The 17,630-nt window shown below is 52.0% G+C and overlaps 1 protein-coding gene across 2 annotated transcripts in view; it reads right to left on the bottom strand.

Annotated features, from left to right (window-relative positions):
* PADI3 (peptidyl arginine deiminase 3) overlaps positions 1–14,548 on the bottom strand; it is a 35,207-nt gene extending 20,659 nt beyond the window's left edge. The window contains exons 1-3 of one of the 2 annotated variants that reach the window (XM_055385965.2): positions 4,112–4,228; positions 3,803–3,983; positions 1,322–1,394 (exon numbers count right to left, since the gene is read on the bottom strand). In XM_055385965.2, the coding sequence (XP_055241940.1) occupies positions 1,322–1,394; positions 3,803–3,983; positions 4,112–4,152 (295 nt within the window). In that variant the 5' untranslated portion in view covers positions 4,153–4,228. Of the gene's footprint in view, positions 1–1,321; positions 1,395–3,802; positions 3,984–4,111; positions 4,229–14,395 lie in introns of those variants that run through there. The other variant, XM_019037557.3, reaches the window with a different exon arrangement.
* Positions 14,549–17,630: the final 3,082 nt, after the last annotated feature.

Genomic DNA, 17,630 nt, shown 5'->3' on the forward strand with positions numbered 1-17,630 from the left:
AATTTTGATTTTCACCTTAAGATTTTTAACTGACTTGAAGTTTATTTTTGAGTATGGTGTGAGGTAGGGCTCCAAGTTCATTTATTGCCACATGATAACCACACAAGCATGGGTCTGTCTCTGGGTTCTCTATTTGCTCTATTGCTCTATACCAATTTCACAATGCCTCAAGTACTATAGCTTGAAAAAAAAGTCTTGATATTTGGAATTGTGAATCCCTCAACCTTATTCTTCATCAAAATTCTCTTAGCTATTCTTGACCTTTGCTTTTCCATACAAATTTTAGGATCAGCTCTGTAAAGTTACATTAAAAAGCCATGTTGGGGCTGGGCACAGTGGCTCATGCCTGTAATCCCAGCACTTTGGGATGCCAAGGCAGGCAGATCATCTGAGGTCAGGAGTTCAAGACCAGCCTGGCCAACATGGAGAAACCCTGTCTCTACTAAAAATACAAAAGTAGCTGGGCGTGGAGGCATGTGCCTGTAATTGCAGCTACTCGGGAGGCTGAGGTAGGAGAATCGTTTGAACCCAGGAGGCGGAGGTTGCAGTGAGCTGAGATTGTGCCATTGCACTCCAGCCTGGGCAACAAGAGTGAAACTCCTTAAAAAAAAAAAAAAAAAGCCATGTTGGAATTTCTATAGGAATTTCACTGAATTTAGACTGTTTGATACTGTCACAGAGCTCTTAGATCTGTTATGTTTTTTCATTTGTTTGTTTTATTCTTTTTTCTCTTTGGGTTTCAGTTTGGGTAACTTTTATTCACTTATCTTCAAGTTCACTAATTCTTTCCTCAGCTGTGTCAAGTCTACTGGTGAAACCTTCAAAAGCATTTTAAAAATCTCTATTACTATGGTTTTTATGTCTAGCATTTCCATTTGACTCTTTCTTATTGATTTTCTTCTCTGTTGAAATTCCCCATCTGTTCATACATATTGTCTACCTTTTCCACTAGAACCCTTAACATATTAATCACAATTACTTGGCATGCCCTGTCTGATAGCTCCAACATCTGAGTCATCTTGCATGGAGTTTATGTATCCATTTGTGGAGGCTTAGCAGAAAAACTTTAAGCTGGCAAAAGCAAGGTCTAGTTCCTTGTCTATAGTATGCTTCAATTTGCTTACAAAAGAGGGGGGATATACAGGTATGTATGTGCTTTCATATATAAGCACAGCGTGTCTCTAGAAAAATGCTGGGTGTGGGGAACTAGAAGTCTTGAGTTGGAGGGAAGGAGGTTTAATTTTCAACGTATACTCTTTTGTACTGCTTGAATTTTTTAAATGTGCCCTTGGCCACACCATCAACATGGCCCCCAACTTACCAACACAGGTGAGGTAGAGCACCGCGTAGGCCAGGGGCAGAGGCTTATGGCTGGAGTGGTAGGAAATCTGAACCTGTGGAGAGTTGGGCGCAGAGTAATATCAGCAGAAGCCAAGAGCTTCCGCCCCAAAAGATAGCTCTCGGGGATCTGGTAAGGAGGGGAGGCGGCCCCAGGAACCTTGCTCTTTCTTTAACCTCCTCTGTGCCATTTATTTTTCTGTGTCTTTGTTGGCATATCTGTAAAATGGGAGCTATTTGTGAGAGCTTCTCAAGAGACTTGGGTCCCAGTCCCTCCAATAACCTACTCTGTGATTTTTGACAAGCTCTTGCTCCCCTTTGGGTCTCAGTTTTGCCATTTGTAAAATAAAGGGTTTGGGCTGGGCAGGTTTTGGGGACACTCTCCAAGCCAACATTCTTGTCTGTGGGACTCAGACAGGCCCGGGCTTGAGCCCGGCACCTCTGGGCACTCTATGACCTTGGCCAAGGCCTCTCACCTACCTGAGCCACCTCAGTTTTCTCATCTGCAAAATGGGAAAAGGTCTCTACCTCTATAGGTCTCTACCTCAGAGGCTTGTAGTGCAGCTTGGAAACAATACATGTAAAAGACTGAGCCCATAGGAAGTGCCCAAGAAATACTAGCTACTGTTAGCAGTGGGCAGGTGGCATCTTGTGGGATGGGGGCTGGTTAAATGCAGGGCTCTGAGGTCAGATGGCCTGGGCCCAGATTCTGGATCCCTCACTTTTGAATATCCCAGGAAAAGTTACTGATCTTCTCTGGGCCTCAATTTCCTCAACTGTAAAGTGGGGATAATAATAGTTCCTACCCCTTAGGACTAATTAGAGGCTGTGAAGATGAAAGGAGTCATGTATGGGGCATGTGCAGCTCGGTGCCCGGCCCACAGCAAGCACTCAAGAACTGTTACAGGGTGAGGATGAAGATGGCGTGGATGATATTTAGTTGGAGGCAGATGAATCCAAGGCATCCAAGTTCCCTTTAAAGCATGACCCTCCCCTTGGGGTATTCCCTTCTGACATGGGTGTCTCAACTCTCTGCTTCTCATGTCCGAATCTCAGCCAGAGGGGAGGATCTTGCAGGGGCCACTCACCTCCTTAGTCCTGGGAGCCCCTAAATCCTGCAATTACTGACCCCCGTGTGTCAATCACCAGCAGTGATGCTTGCCTCAAACATACAATTACTGGGATCCTGGCCAAAGGCAGGATAGGGAGCAGGGGTATATGGCGGGCGAGGGAAAGAGTGGGAGAGACTCTGAACTTCCTCCATCCCACCAGCCATCATGGCCAAGGACTTCAAGGTGGGGGGTACCCACACCATCCCCACTTCAACCGGCACCAAGGTGGGGCCCCTCACAGGCTGGCCGGTTCTCTTGCACTACCCCTGGCACACTGTCCTGACTCTCACCAGCTCTGCCGCTCGCTAGATCATGTGACTTCAGGAAAGCCACCCCTTCTCCTTCTTAGTTTTCTTGCCTATTAAATGGGTTCATTGGGTCCTGCCCCAAGTGCCTCATGGAGCTCAGTGGAGAGGCTCAATTCAGATGCATGGCTGGGAACAGAGGTGGGGGTGATGGAGGGAGACTGCCCCCAGGGGTCAGGCAGGTCTGCACTGAATTCTAGCTCTCCTGACCATTAGTGTGCATTCCCGGGACAGTTACTCTGAACCTCAGTTGCCCCATCTGCGAAATGGGCATCAGTCCCCTGCCTCTCTGGGCTGCTGTGAGGGCTGGATGAGGTCATGGCTGCCCAGCACCTGGCACATGGTCAGTGCTCCTTAAAGGGCCAGTTTCTGAAACATCGCTCCTGACATGGAGCGGATCCCACTACTCCCACCCTCCAAGTCCTGGTCCCTATCAGCCCTCGAAGCAAACATCACCTGTGCCAAGCTTAAAGGCCACACATTTCTCCCATGTGTTAAATGTCACCTACCCTGCAAATAGGGTCAGGAAGAGAGTGGATTAGGGACAGCAAAGCGCCTTGGGAAAATGCTGTCACCTAGGAAGGGGGTCTTCCCAGGTGCCGGTGTCCCTCCCCTGTCCCTGCTTTCTCTCTTTCATTCAAAGTGGCAGAGATCCCCTAGTCAACCCTCAGCCTACATATGGGGAAACTGAGACCCAACTCAGCAGAACTGGGACAACTCCTTCTCCAGGGGGTCTTGGGAAGCAAGAGAAGAAGCAACACTGGCTCCTGTGGCACTCCACAGCAATGATAGGAGGCAGGGGTTATGACTATCCCATTTTACAGATGGCAGACAGAGGCCCCAAGGGATGATAAGGCTTTCCAAGGACACATGGTATGTGTCTGTAACTTGCAGAGCTGGGATTCAAAATCAGCAGTATGGCTCCAAGGCTAGACACTTACCCACTGTGTTGCCCTGTGCTCTGGAGAAAGAGAATGTTGGGCCCTCCTAGAGCTAGACAGCTGCCTCCCTCGCAACCTCTCCCCACCCCACCAGGGACCAGCTCACATGGCTGTCGTTGAGGTCATTGCTGGGGGAGTTCATGACCACGATGATCTCCAAAGTCTCGTCAAAGCGCCACCGCCTGGTGTCTGCACGCTCCCGGCCCCTCTCCATGTTGGGCGAGACGTAGATGTCCACGCCAGGCGTCCCATAGACCTCAAACATTTCTGTGCCCTCAGGCACTGACCTGGGCAGGGCAGAGAGCCATGGTCGGCGCCGAAGGAGATATATTTTGCTCAGATGTTTGAGCTTTGGCTCAAGCCCTGCTTCCTCCAGGAAGCCTTCCTTGGCCACCCAGTCCCCTCAGATCCTCACAGTAAGCTCCTGGGAGTCAAGCCTGGACCCCACACAAACATATACACAGTCGGCCGGGCGTGGTGACTCACTCCTTTAATCCCAGCACTTTGGGAAGCCGAGGCGGATGGATCACTTGAGGTCAGGCACTTTGGGAAGCCGAGGCGGATGGATCACTTGAGGTCAGGCACTTTGGGAAGCCGAGGCGGGCGGATCACTTGAGGTCGAGCCTGGCCAACATGGTGAAACCCTGTCTCTACTAAAAATACAAAAAAATAGCTGGGCGTGGTAGCATGTGCCTGTAATCCCAGCTACTGGGGAGGCTGAGGCAGGAGAATCGCTTGAACCCAGGAGGCAGAGGTTGCAGTGAGCCAAGATTGCACCACTGCACTCCAGCCTGGGCGACAGAGCAAGACCCTGTTTCAAAACAAAACAAAAAAACATACACACAGTCTGATGCTCTAAGCCCCTGTGTTCATTAACATTTCCCTTGTGAGTTTCTTTACCACTCACCAGAATGGTGAGCTCTTCGGAAGTCAGAACCCAGCCGTGTGCTCGATAAATCCCCAGTGCAGGTCTGGGCACGAAGAGCTCAGTGAACACCAGCCAGTGGTGGGTGGAGCCCCTTACAGTTCTGAGAGCTTTAAAAAGAGCAATTCTCACCCCAGATCCCATCACATGTCTCCTTAGTGGGTGGGAAGATATCCCTGGATTCTTCCCTGGGAAGGGAATTCAATCTGGTTGAGTGCCCGCTGCATGCCAGGCACCTGGCACACGCAGCTCCCTCCACTCTTACAAGCTGTAAGGTGAGCAATATCATCCCCATTTGACATATTAGCAACTGAGGCTCAAGGAGGCCTCGTGACAAGCCCGAGGTTGCATCACATGGCAGAGCCAGATGTGCACCAGGTCTGACTCCAAGCCCATGCTGTTCCACAGCTCTGCAGTGTCACCCGGGAAACTTGGCCGGATTTGGTCAAACAACCAGAAATTAATTGCAGGTTTAAAGTATCTGTGATGTTATCTGGCCCTGAGATTGCATTTCCCTCATTCCACCTAGTCTGGGGTTCCTCCTTGGAAACCAGACTATGCATCCTTTGACTGTGGGGTGCCCACTGTGCACTCAGGTACTGCCTGGCGGGCAGATCCACCCACTGCTGTCCCCACTGTTGATCCCGCTGGGGAGCTGAGGACCAACATTGTCCAGGGCAGCCAGATGGGGCTCAAGGCCACAGGATCACAGCTCAGTGGGAACCCATGTAGGGAGAGGCCACTGCGAGTTGGAGGGCTTCCTGGAGGCAGCGGCATGCATGCCCCTGGGGGATAACAGTGACTGACACTTACTGAGCTCATGCTGTGTGCCAGCCCATCATGCAATCCTCTCAATAACCCTAGAAGGGAGGCACTATCTATTATTGTCTCCCATTATACAGATGAGAAAGCCGAGGTTAAGTAACTTGCCCAAGGTGTGTGGCCGGGCTGGGATCCAAACCCAGCCATGTGGCTCCTCAGTCCACACTCTTGCCCACCACCTCCCCAGGAGTAACAATAACAACAATACCATAACATAAAAAGCCCCCAGCCTCTGCACTCTTATCACGGCAGGTCTGCCTAAGCCTTTTTGTACATTAGCTCATCTGATCCTCACTGCAGCCCCAGGATGAGATAATTACTCCTGTTTACACATGGGGAAACTGAGGCACAGGATACGTAGGGGACTACCCCAAATTTCCACAGCTGGCCACTCCCCCCGCTTCCCATCTTCCCTCGGAGTAAGGCAGACCTCCCCCAAAACAACCTCTTCACTCTTCCGCCAACATGATTCTCTTACATCTCAAAGCAGCTTTTTTATGAAAAGGGAAATAAACCAAGCCCAAGCTTCTCTCCATCAGGCAGGTCCCACTCTGGTGTCTGGGCCCCTGTCAGGTGTCCTCACCAGTTGGGAGGGACAGACACACCTGTTTCTCCTCCTAAGCTGGGCTGCCAGACTTAGCAAATAAAAATACAGAAAGCTCAGTTGGACTTGAATTTCAAGTGAACAGTCAATCATTGTTTGGTACTCCCGTGAAGTATTTGGGATACACTTATACTAAAAAAATTATTAATTATTTACCTGAAATTCAATTTTAACTAGGCATCTTTTATTTTATCTGGCAACCCTACTCCCAAAGCCTGTAATTTCCAGGGCTGGTGGAGCCCTCTGGCCTGTTTGGCCCTGGGCAGCCCCCCACAGGGGAAATGGCAGAACCAGGGAGAGAGGCATGAAGACACAGAGACAGAGAGATAGGGACAGAGAGACTTGGAGAGACCCAGCGAGATGGAGAGTCAGAGACAGGGAGTCAGAAAGAGACACAGGAAGACAAACCCAGGTAGGAAGAGCAGCCTCTCATACCCTCGGGAACACCCTCAGCCCCACTCCTGAGGTACCCGCCTTCCATTTCCCAAGGAAGCCTTTTTTTTTTTTTTTTTTTTTTTTTTGAGACAGAGTCTTGCTCTGTCGCCCAGGCTGGAGTGCAGTGGTGCAATCTTGGCTCACTGCAACCTCCACCTCCCAGGTTCAAGCAATTCTCATGCCTCAGCCTCCCAAGCAGCTGGGACAACACAGCCCACCACCGTGTCCGGCTAATTTTTGTATTTTCAGTAGAGACAGGGTTTCACCATATTGGCCAGACTGGTCTTGAACTCCTGACCTCAAGTGATCCGCCTGCCTCAGCCTCCCAGCTGGGATTACTGGCGTGAGCCACCATGCCTGGCTGAAGCCTGTAAACTTTTTATGGAACTCCCTCAACCCCAAAGCTGTTCCTTGGGCCTCAAGTGTCCATGGGAAAGGGCTGAGCGCCCTTGATGGTCCTTCTGTTATGAAAACCCCACTCAGTCCCCAGGCTCCAGCCCCTGGGTGTAGGGTGTTTCAGCCCAGCGCCCCTGCCTCTCCATGTGCCAGGCTCTGTGTGAGATGCTGGGGGATCCCCAATGAAGACTGAAGCACCCCTGCCCAGGAGGGTCCCCAGGGCCACGGTCTGAACAAGGGCTTAGCACAGGTGAACAAGCTACATCTGAGGTTGGGGAAGGGAGGGGCCGCAAGCCGAGGGCTCGGGTGGTGCTGGGACCAGAGTCAAGAATTAGGTTCTAGACCAGGCTGGGTCACACATCGGCCAGCTGAGCTTGACTAAATCACTTAGTCTCTCTGGGCCCATTAACCTCACCTTAAAGTGGGAAAATGACACCTACTTGGCCAACCTCATGGGCAATCATGAAACTCAAGTGTGGTAATAGATAGAAAAGGCTTGGAACACCATTGGCCCAGGACAGGGAAGGGGTTATTAAAGTAAATGATGGTGCAGGAAACGGGTCTGGAGGCAGGATGAGACAGTGGGCTGGGTGGCTGGGGCAGGTTCCCCAGGGAAGGCACCAAGAGGAGACACAAGTGAGGGGAAGGTGTTTTCACCGTGGAACCTTAAGAGGTCTAGTTTAGACTCAGGCTATAATGAGCTTGTTTTCATTTCATCCCTATGTAATGGGGAGCCAGCGCTGGTTCTTGATCAGGAGGGGCAACATGATGGAGCCGTGGCAAGGTACTTGAGCCTGTGGTCCCTGGGGCCAGACAACTGGGTTCAAATCCCAGTCCCAACACTCATTAGGTGTGTGACTTTGAGCGAGTGACTGCCTCCCTCAGCCGCAGCATCGACATCTATCTGGTGGGGATGAGGAGAAGATGAAAGGAACCAGTGTGGGTAAAGCACTCAGGATGAGCAAAAGTCATGCCCTCATTTCACTGATGGGGAAACTGAGGCCAGAAGATAAGTGACTAGAAGGTAGGGCTGCTGACTTCCAGTCCAGTGCTCATGCCTGTCATGAAAGCTGTGTGTTAGGAAAATGAGAGGGGCAACTGCTGGGAGGAGAACCCGCATCAGGTACGGGAGGATCTAGCTTCCCATTTCCTAGAGAACAGGGGAAGTACCTGGAGCCTCACCTGGACAAAGTCCTTCCTCGCCAGGCCACCTCGAGCTGCCAGCATGGCTGAGCTGTCACATGCTGGCTTCTGGGCTTTCTAGGCAGTGCTTCTGGTCCAGTCCTGGGCTCAGGGCCTTGGACCCTCGCCTGCTGAGGCTTCCATGCACAGGCCTGTCCAGGGCTCTCCCAGCCCCACACCCCCCAAGCCAGCCTGAGAACTCAACTGCTCCTCTGGCACAGCCAGCCTAAGATGGTGAGTTGGGGGTAAAACGTGGTAGGGTGGCCAACAGCATCAGTTTGCTGGGACTAAGGCTTTTCCTGGATACAGAATTTGCTGTGCTAAAACCTGCAAGGTCCCAGACAAACAGGAACAGTTGGCCTCCCTAAAAGTAGCCAACCTCAGACCCACCTTATTGAAAATGCAGATTCTTAGAAGTGCTCCAGGTGGGGCCTTGGAACCGCATTTTAAGCCATTCTGATGTTCGCTGACATCTGAGAATCATGGCTTAGAGTAGGTTGTCTTAGAAATGCTGGAGCCTGGTGGGCCGGGCGCGGTGGCTCACGCCTATAATCCCAGCACTTTGGGAGGCTGAGGAGGGTGGATCACCTGAGGTCAGGAGTTCGAGACCAGCCTGACCAACATGGAGAAACCACGTCTCTACTAAAAATGCAAAACTAGCCGGGCGTGGTGGCACATGCCTGTAATCCCGGCTACTAGGGAGGCTGAGGCAGGGAATTGCTTGAACCTGGGAGGCGGAGGTTGCAGTGAGCCAAGATAGCAAGATAGCCAAGATAGCCAAGATAGCACTCCAGCCTGGGCAACAAGAGCAAAACTCCATCTCAAAAAAAAAAAAAAAAAAAAAAAAAATGCTGGAGCCTGGTCCCTCCAGCCCGTGTAGAGTTGACTCAGTGTGAGCCCATCCCCCTCGTGTATCACCCCCTTCAATGGTGAGGAGGAAGATGGGGCATTGGCGAGGAAGGTATCCCCCACAGCCACATAACATGTGTGCTATTATCCCCACTTTACAGATGAGAATACTGAGCCTTGGAGACGGCAGGTGATTTGCCCAAAGTCACACAGCTAGCAAGTGACAGAGCCAGGACTCATGGCCAGCTCTGTCCCCACTCGCCTGCAAACCCAAACCCATCTTCTCCCTTCATGGACTCAGGGCCTGGACTTCTGGGAGAACAAAATCAGACATTTTAGGAGCTGAGAAACTGATGGGAAAGTTCCCCATGGCTGAACACCGAAAGGTTGACAAGATGTCCAACGAGGTCTCCACCGAGCTGGGCTGTGGGGACAGAGGAGACCAAGACCCAGGCAGCTGGGTTTCTGGGTGGCAGTTCCAGCCACCCCTCCCCAGTCAGCGAGGATCCCAGATCCGCCGACCCTGCCAGCCTCATCAATAGAATCAGGTTCAGGAAATCACGGTCCCACCGTAATCTGGGTGGCCCTGCCCCACCCCACCACTGGAAAGTGGCAGCCCCGTATACCCTTTTTCCAAATCCCCCGTATTTAAAAGAGCAGAAATGCACCAACCCCCCCAGGGGCCCAGCTCTCTGCACAGGCAGGTCAGAGCTCTCGCATCAAACAAAATCCGATGTTGACAGAATGGAAGCTGCTTTGTCAAATCAGGGAGGGGACTCAGAGGCCTCCATGAGTGGAACTTGAAACCCACTGTTCTATGCCAACCCCTTCAGGGTCCATATGGGGAAACTGAGGCCCAGGGTTGAGTAGAAAGTTGCTCAAGATGACATAGTGAGTGACCACAGAACTAGGACCAAAACTTGGAGTCCTGGCTCCATTAGGCAGCCTCTGCAGAGAAAGGGGTGACATGAGTTGTTTGTCTTCCCAGTGAGGGCAGCGGTTCTTAGCCCCAGCTGCACATTCATCCCCAGCGGATCCTGAAAACCTAGGGTGCTGGGGCCCTTCACAGATGAGTTGAATCAGGTTTCCCAAGGTGGGGCCTGGGCATCAATTTTTTTATGGGTCCCCAGGTGATTGAAACACACTGCCAGGGTTGAGAACCTCTGAGCTGGAGAAAAGAGGAGCTTCATGGCTCATCGCCAGGTGTGGTCTCTTAGGAGACACCTGCCCGGGGTACCGTAGTGATGGGCTCCCTGCCTTCTGTCTTTTCCATGTGCTGTTACTTGAGGTCATTCTGAGGTGCGAGAGCTGTGCACCCGCTCAGGTCAAGGTTGCCCCCTCTTCGAGGTGTCTTAGAGAACAGACTCAGCTGCCCTCTAGGCTGCTGTGTGCGCTGGGCCCCTCTGCAGCCATGCAGATGGGACCTGACCCTTCCAGGACCTTCTGACTGCAGGGCGTACACAGCCGTGCATCTGAGAACACCTGGAGCTCTGGGGCCCTTAGAGCCAAGTCTGCCAGCACAGAGGCGCCACAAGCCCCACCAGGACCTCCAATCCAGGCGAGTCTCAGCACCTCTGTGACTCAGTTTCTTCTTCACCAATAGTCAGAGATCCTTCGTTTGAATTGGAAGACCTAGTTTCTAGTTTTAGCTCTGTCCCTAACTCACTATGTAACCCTGAGCAAGTCATTTCACACTCCGGGCCTCAGTTTCCCCAACTAAAAAATGAAGTGGTGTGTAAGACCCCAGAGATGTCTCACTGAACCAGCCTGGGGACTGCTCTCCAAGCCCACCTGTGATGAATCCCAAAGGTGACCAGCTTCGCGGGCCCCTCAGCCACATGAGCAGCCACAACCCAACAGACTCCAGGAAGCATCTCCACATGTTATGGGAAAGCCCAGTGGGAATGGGTCCAGTCTGTTCTTACCACTGGGCCAATGACAGAGGCCCTGAGGATGGCCCTCCCCACCAGAGGTCATCCTGGGATTTTGATTTTGCCCATTAAGAATGAAACTGGGCCAGACACGGTGGCTCTCACCTGTAATCCCAACACTTTGGGAGGCTCAGGCAGGCAGATCACTTGAGCCCAGGAGTTCAAGACCAGCCCGGGCAACATGGCAAAACCCCATCTCTACAAAACATGCAAAAATTAGTCAGGGATGGTGGTGCACGCCTGTAGTCCCAGCTGCTCGGGAGGCTGAGGCGGGAGGATAGCTTGATTCTGGGGAGGTCCAGGCTGCAGTAAGCCAAGATTGCACCACTGTATTCCAGCCTGGGCAACAGAGTGAGACCCTGTCTCCAACAAAAAAAAAAAGAAAAGAAAAAAAGAAAGCAGCTTTCTTCCTGCACCAAGACTTTGTGCTAAGGTTTGTGCTGATGCCTGAGCCTTGAGAAAGAGCTGTGTGGAACCAAGCAAACCACCTGGGCTGTGGAACTTGATGGGATCTGGGTTCAAGCCCTACAGCCCTGTGGGATAGCACTTTTCAGACCACCATCCCGCTGAGCCTGCCTCCAGTTGCAGGGAGGAGTTAATCAGCCACCAGACGCCCAGTGCATGGCTCAGTGCACCAGGGTACTCTTCCTTCCCTTGCCCCATCCTAAGACTCACTGCTCAAGAAAGAAAAGCTCCCATACCATGCCTGGGTCATCTCCAATTCATGGAAAGGCAAGAAGATAAAGTTGAATCCACTGCCACAGATAGAGAGGCCCAACAGACTTGCTTGTCCTCATCCTTTAAGGGTCTGATTGGTGCCCCTCCTCCAGGAAGCCTGCCCTGACTCAGCCATGAGTCAGATGTAAATTTCTCCTTTCTCAACTCCTTCTCCCAATACGGTCCAGAGACTGTTCCCCAGACATCCTGCACATGGCAGGTTTGGGGATGCTTGAGGCTGTCCACAGGCCCAGGACAAAGCCTTAAACTGATGACGATGATAATGGTGACAGTTAACATAACTGAATGTTCACCACAAATCAGTAGTAGTTACATGCTTTGCACACACAATCTCATTCAATGCCCCTAACTGCCCTTTGAAGTAAGGCCAAACTGGGTTACATCCTGGCTCTGCCACTCACTGGCCATGTGACCTTGGACAAGTTGTTTAACCTCTCTGTGCCTTTGTTTTCCTATCTATAAAATGACGATGATGATAGTGCCCACTTGAGAATTGTGTGAGAATTAGTTAACATATGGAAAGCGCTTACAGGCACTGCTGGGGAGTGGCATTCAGTGCCATTGCTGATATTATTATCATCCCCAGGCAACAGGTGAGGAAACAGAGACTCAGAGAAGTTAAAGGAGTTTCCCACGGTCAGAGAGCCGGGAAGTTGCAGAGCCAGGACTGAGCCACAACACCTACTGCCCTTTCTCTTGTTGGCCCACAGGCTGAGGACCCAGGATTGTTACATCACGGCACCTCCAAGCCGGGAGGGACCTCAGAACTAACTCAGTCCTGCTCCCCTTCCCAGAAAGGAGTCCTTTCTGTGGCACCCTTGTAAGAAGGTTGTCCAGCCTCTGCCGGCTTCTCAGAGAGGAGGGGCTGCTTGTGCTCCCCTGTATGTGTCCCCAGAGCCTGTGCTCATCCTTCAAGGCTCTGAATGGTACGCACACTAGACCCAAAAGAAATACTTGAAGAATATGTGAATGAATGAACTAGGAGCTCTCCACTCCCACCCCTGGGGGGTTTGGCCACCAGGGCCCAAGAATCCCTCATTTGAAGGTATCAGAGCTTCCATCCCCCACCCTGTGGCTGTCCCACCCATGGCCTTTTCTGCAAACCTCCAGTGTGGCTCAGGTGACTCCAGGAAGCTATGGCCTTTATCTCTTATTGCCCCAATCCATCCTCTATCCTCTAAGGAAGCTCTGCGGGGGAGGAGCCAGGCCCAGGCTTCCTGGGGCAGGTCAAACCGGAGACACATCTGCCCAACGGGCATGAGGCAGCAGGGGCAGGTGAGTCACCCCATGGCACGCAGCCCAGTCACCCCATGGCAGGCAGGCAGTGGTGCCAAGTGGCAGATACCCCTCCTTCCTCATTACCTCTGTGGCACAGCCTCCGTGGCTGCCCCTTCCTTCAAGAACCACTGAATCCCCTTCCTCCTCCTACTGCCCACCCACCAATACCAGGATTTATTTCCTGGGCTGGCTCTGCTCCCGACTTGGTTCCCTCCCATGACCAGCTCCTCACCCCCTCTCATCCAATGCCCTGGATCAACCCCATCGCTGCTCCCGACTAAGTTCGCCCTGATTTTTCGAGTCTTAGTCTTGGAGACTCGTTCTCAATGGGTGGGCTATTTTCTTCCCACCCCAGGGCACATTTGGCAATGTCTGGGGACATTTTTGGTTGTCACAACTCGGGAGTGTGCTGCTGGTATCTAGCAAAAGAGAGGCCCAGAATGCTGCTCTCCATCCTACAGTGCACAGGGTGGCCCCCATGACAAAGAGGTATCGTGACAGTAGTGCTGAGGTTGAGAAACCTGGCCTGAGGAGAGGGCTGGGAGACTTGAGAGGTGGGAGCTGTCCCACAGTTCTGCACCTTCCCCTCCCAGTATCCTGATTACCTCCAAGCCAGGACCCTGGAGACTCCCCAAAAGCCTAAGAAGCCAGCTCCCTGGTGGTCCCCAGAGCCCAGCTCCTAAAACCCTACCCTAACCCTCTTTTCTTCCTAAGAGAGAGAAGATAAGGCCTTACCTCCCTCTACCATGGGCCTCAAAGGCATGACCTGGCACACCGTAGGAGCATAATGCATGGGCATTGAGTGTCTGGAGGAAACCAGGTTGGAAATCTTTATTTTCCAAGTATCAGAGCAGCTAAAACCATGAGACTCCTGAGTAAGACCACAAGCAGGTTTAAACCCTGGCTTTGCCACTTAGTAACTGTGTGACTTGAGTGAATGGCTTGCCCTCTCTGCCTCGGTTTTCTCATTTGTCTGATGAGATGATGCTAATAATAAGCCTAGCTCACAGGGTTGTTGTAAGGGTTAAATTCAAGATTAAAGTTCGAAAGTTAACTCAAGAGGCTTGTGAAGCTCTTAGAATAGTGCCTGGCACATGGTAAGTGCTATGTATTAACTTATTTTTTAAAAATGATTCATGCTCTCTTTCTAGGCTCATAGGCTCAGGATGGGGCTGGGGATATCTTCCTGTTCCTATTCTTGTGTGCCCCAGACAGATCCTCAGCCCAACCTGCAGGATCCCTTGGACATAGAAAAGTGCCATCTCTTCGCGGCACCAGCCCCCTCCAAGCCCCTGGTCTGGAGCTCAGCCACTGAAGCCTCTTCTACCCGGCTCAGCCTCCCAAACTTCAAATTCCCTGGCTAAGGTCTTCAGGAAACTCCGTAGACCAAGAGGAGGACCCAAGCTTCCCTGATTGGCTGCTGTTCCGAGGCCAAGGCTGGGGAGTGGGCCCTGAAGAAGCCCTGCCCAGCCTGCAGGGAGGAAGGTCCAAGGGCATCAGCACCAAGGGCCTGCAAACCACTAGGCCTCTGACTCTTACCCATAAATGTCCACGAGGGTCTCCACGCCAGCCACACACACCGCGCTGGTGGGATGCTCCAGGGACACACGCACGATTCTCTGCAGCGACATGCTGGTGTTGGACTTAGCTGTGGCCGCCAACCCCAACACTGCCCCTGAGGCCCCTTAGGATGAGGTTTAAAAGCCCCTGGCCCCACCCCTCCAGCCCAGGGTGCCAATTCATTGGCTCCAGTCATGAAAGCCCAGCCCCGTCCCAGAGCTGAGAGCTCAGGATTGGCTGGAAGGGACCCAGTATTTGTATACGAACCTGTTGTCCCGACCCTGGCACCCAGGAAGTTAATTTCTTGGGAAGCAAGTCCCCACAGGTACCTGGCTAGGCACCAGGAACTGTTGGGGGCAGGTGCTGTTGAGGGGGTGCAGAGATATATGATATTGATCTCGGACGCTTCTTGCTTCCTCACCTCCATTTTCTGCATTTTCAGAGACTATAATGGGGAGCTTTCTTACTCTGCTGGGGAAGCTGGTGAAAATGCGGATTCCCAGGTCTGTTGTCCACTCTGATCCAGCAGGTTAGGGGTGCAGCCTGGCCTCTGGATTTTTTTTTTTTTTTTTTTTGAGACGGAGTTTCACTCTTTTTGCCCAGGCTGGAATGCAATGGTGCGATCTTGGCTCACCGCAACCTTCGCCTCCCAGGTTCAAGCAATTCTCCTGCCTCAGCCTCCCGAGTAGCTGGGATTATAGGCGTGTGCCACCACTCCCGGCTAATTTTGTATTTTTAGTAGAGACGGGGTTTTTCCATGTTGGTCAGGCTGGTCTTGAACTCCAGACCTCAGGTGATCCACCTGCCTCGGCCTCCCAAAGTGCTGGAATTACAGGCATGAGCCACAGCACCCGGCCCTCTGGATTTTTTAATAAGCACCCCCAAAGCATTTTGGTGCCCTTTGAGAAACACCAACTTTTTTTTTTTTTTTTAATGGATTTTAGAGCCAGACCTGGGTTTCAGCCCTGCCTCAGCTGCTTCCTGGATGGGCGACCTTGGGCAAGTTTCTTTTTTTTTTTTTTGAGACAGAGTTTCGCTCTGTCACCCAGGCTAGAGTGCAGTGGCGCGATCTTGGCTCACTGCAAGCTCCACTTCCCGGGTTCACGCCATTCTCCTGCCTCAGCCTCCCGAGTAGCTGGGACTACAGGCGCCTGCCACGGCTCTCAGCTAATTTTTTGTATTTTTAATAGAGGCGGGGTTTCACCGTGTTAGTCAGGATGGTCTCGATCTCCTGACATCTTGATCCACCCGCCTTGGCCTCCCAAAGTACTGGGATTACAGGCGTGAGCCACCATGCCCGGCCGGGCAAGTTTCTTAATTGTTCGTGCCTCACTTTTCTCATCTGAAAAATGGTTGCTGTGAGGCCTCAGTGGCCAGCATTGGTAGAGCTCTGGTATGGAGCTTGGCGTTATTGTATTACTATTGTTGCTGTTATTAGGTCCCAAAAACCTCTGAAAGCGGTAAATGATGAGGGTGAGAACTGTCTCCAGCCAGGGGGAGCTTGGCATGTCAGAGTAGGAAAGCTCAGTCGTCAGGTGGGAAACTGAAGTCAGAGGGGCATTCAGGCTCCTGGAAGAGCAGGAGCAAGGGCTCTGGGGAGAGAAGTCTTGGGTTCAGAGGCAGGCTCCACCGTGCACCCACAATAGGGCCTTGGGTGTCAGTGTCCCGCCTCTTGGAGACTCGGTTTCCTCATCTGTAGAAAATGCAGCTAATCACTGGCCCTGGCGGAGATAATAGTGAAGATGCACCCTGCCTGGCGGAGGCTCAGGAGGTGCTGAATAGAGGTTTCCTCCCTTCTCCCTGGCAGTGCTGACAGCCTGAGACAGGATGGGGACCAGGACCCACTCCCCAGCATCTCCAGCTGGGACATCTGCACCAGTTCAAGGGCCTCAGCAGGACCCTGAGATTGTCATTCCCATGTCTCAGTTTTTGGGAAAGATGTTCTTTTCAAGGAGAACTGCTGGGCTTCTGGGTCAAGGGACAGCTTCAGTTTTTTCAGCTGTGGAATGGCTTGATGGCTGAGTCAGCCTTGGGAGCCCTGGGTAAGAGTTCGAGCTCAGGAGGAAGCCTTAGTCTCCCTAGCCTTCTTGTGAGCAGAGATGGGGTATAGATGCAGAAAGCAGGGGCTTTCCCTGGGGTGCTGGCCCACTACCTGCCTCTTTCTCGGAGAACTGTATATGTCTTTGGAAGGAGACTCATGCCTTCACTTCTCCTCTGTTAATACCAACTTTTAGAAACAGGTTTGTGGTTAATTCAGACTAAAGTGTCAATGACTAATAGGCAGCAATTTTTGCCCTCTTACTCCACAACAAAAGCTAAAATAAAGTGAGTGAGTATCAAAGGGTGTAATTTGAGGCAGCAGCAAATGTGTAGGATGAGAGGGTGATGATTTCAGGCATCCAAAATCAGACCACTGAAGCCAGGTAACTTAGAAGCTTCAGACACAAAAATGGAAGGGAATTGGGCCAGGCACAGTAGCTCACACCTGTAATCCCAGCACTTTGGGAGGCCAAGATGGGAGGATCGCTTGAGCCCAGGAGTTTGAGACCAGCCTGGGTAACATAGCAAAACCCCAGCTCTGTAAAAAATAAATTAGCAATTAGCTGGGCATGGTGGCCTGTGCCTGTATTCCTAGCTAATCAGGAGGCTGAGGTGGGAGGATCGCTTGAGCACAAGAATTCAAGGCTATAATGAGCTGTGATAGCACCACTGCACTCCAGCTTGGGTGACAGAGCAAGACTCGGTCTCAAACAAAAGAAAACAAAACAAAACAAAACAAAAACCAGAAAGGGAACCGTAGTGGCCTGTGGCCCTGGCAACCAGCCCTGCTGGGGAACTCTCACCTCTGTTAATAGGGCCCAGGCTGCCTTCCCAACCTGTTGTCCCTGAGAGATGGAGGAGATGCTGAAGGAAGAGAGGAGAGATGAAGAGGCAGGACCCATCCCTCCCCTGATCTGATCTCCATCTTAGCAGGGCCATCAGCCCCAGAGCAAGAGGCATGTGCCAGTCATCCTGCTGAATCAGCCTGCCTGGCACTGGCCGTGGCACTGTGAGGCTCTCCTAGCTGAGCAGGGGCTGCCTGTGGCAGCAGAAATTGAGCCAAGAAGCTGCATAGTGGGTGGAACTGGAAGCAGGCTTCTCCGCTTTCCTCCCCTCCTCCCCAACCCAACAAACAGGCTGGGTAGACAGCCCTGTAAGAAATGCATGTCGACAT

This window comes from Gorilla gorilla, chromosome 1, assembly GCF_029281585.2.
Source record: "Gorilla gorilla gorilla isolate KB3781 chromosome 1, NHGRI_mGorGor1-v2.1_pri, whole genome shotgun sequence".
In the NCBI taxonomy this organism is placed as follows: Eukaryota; Metazoa; Chordata; class Mammalia; order Primates; family Hominidae; genus Gorilla; species Gorilla gorilla.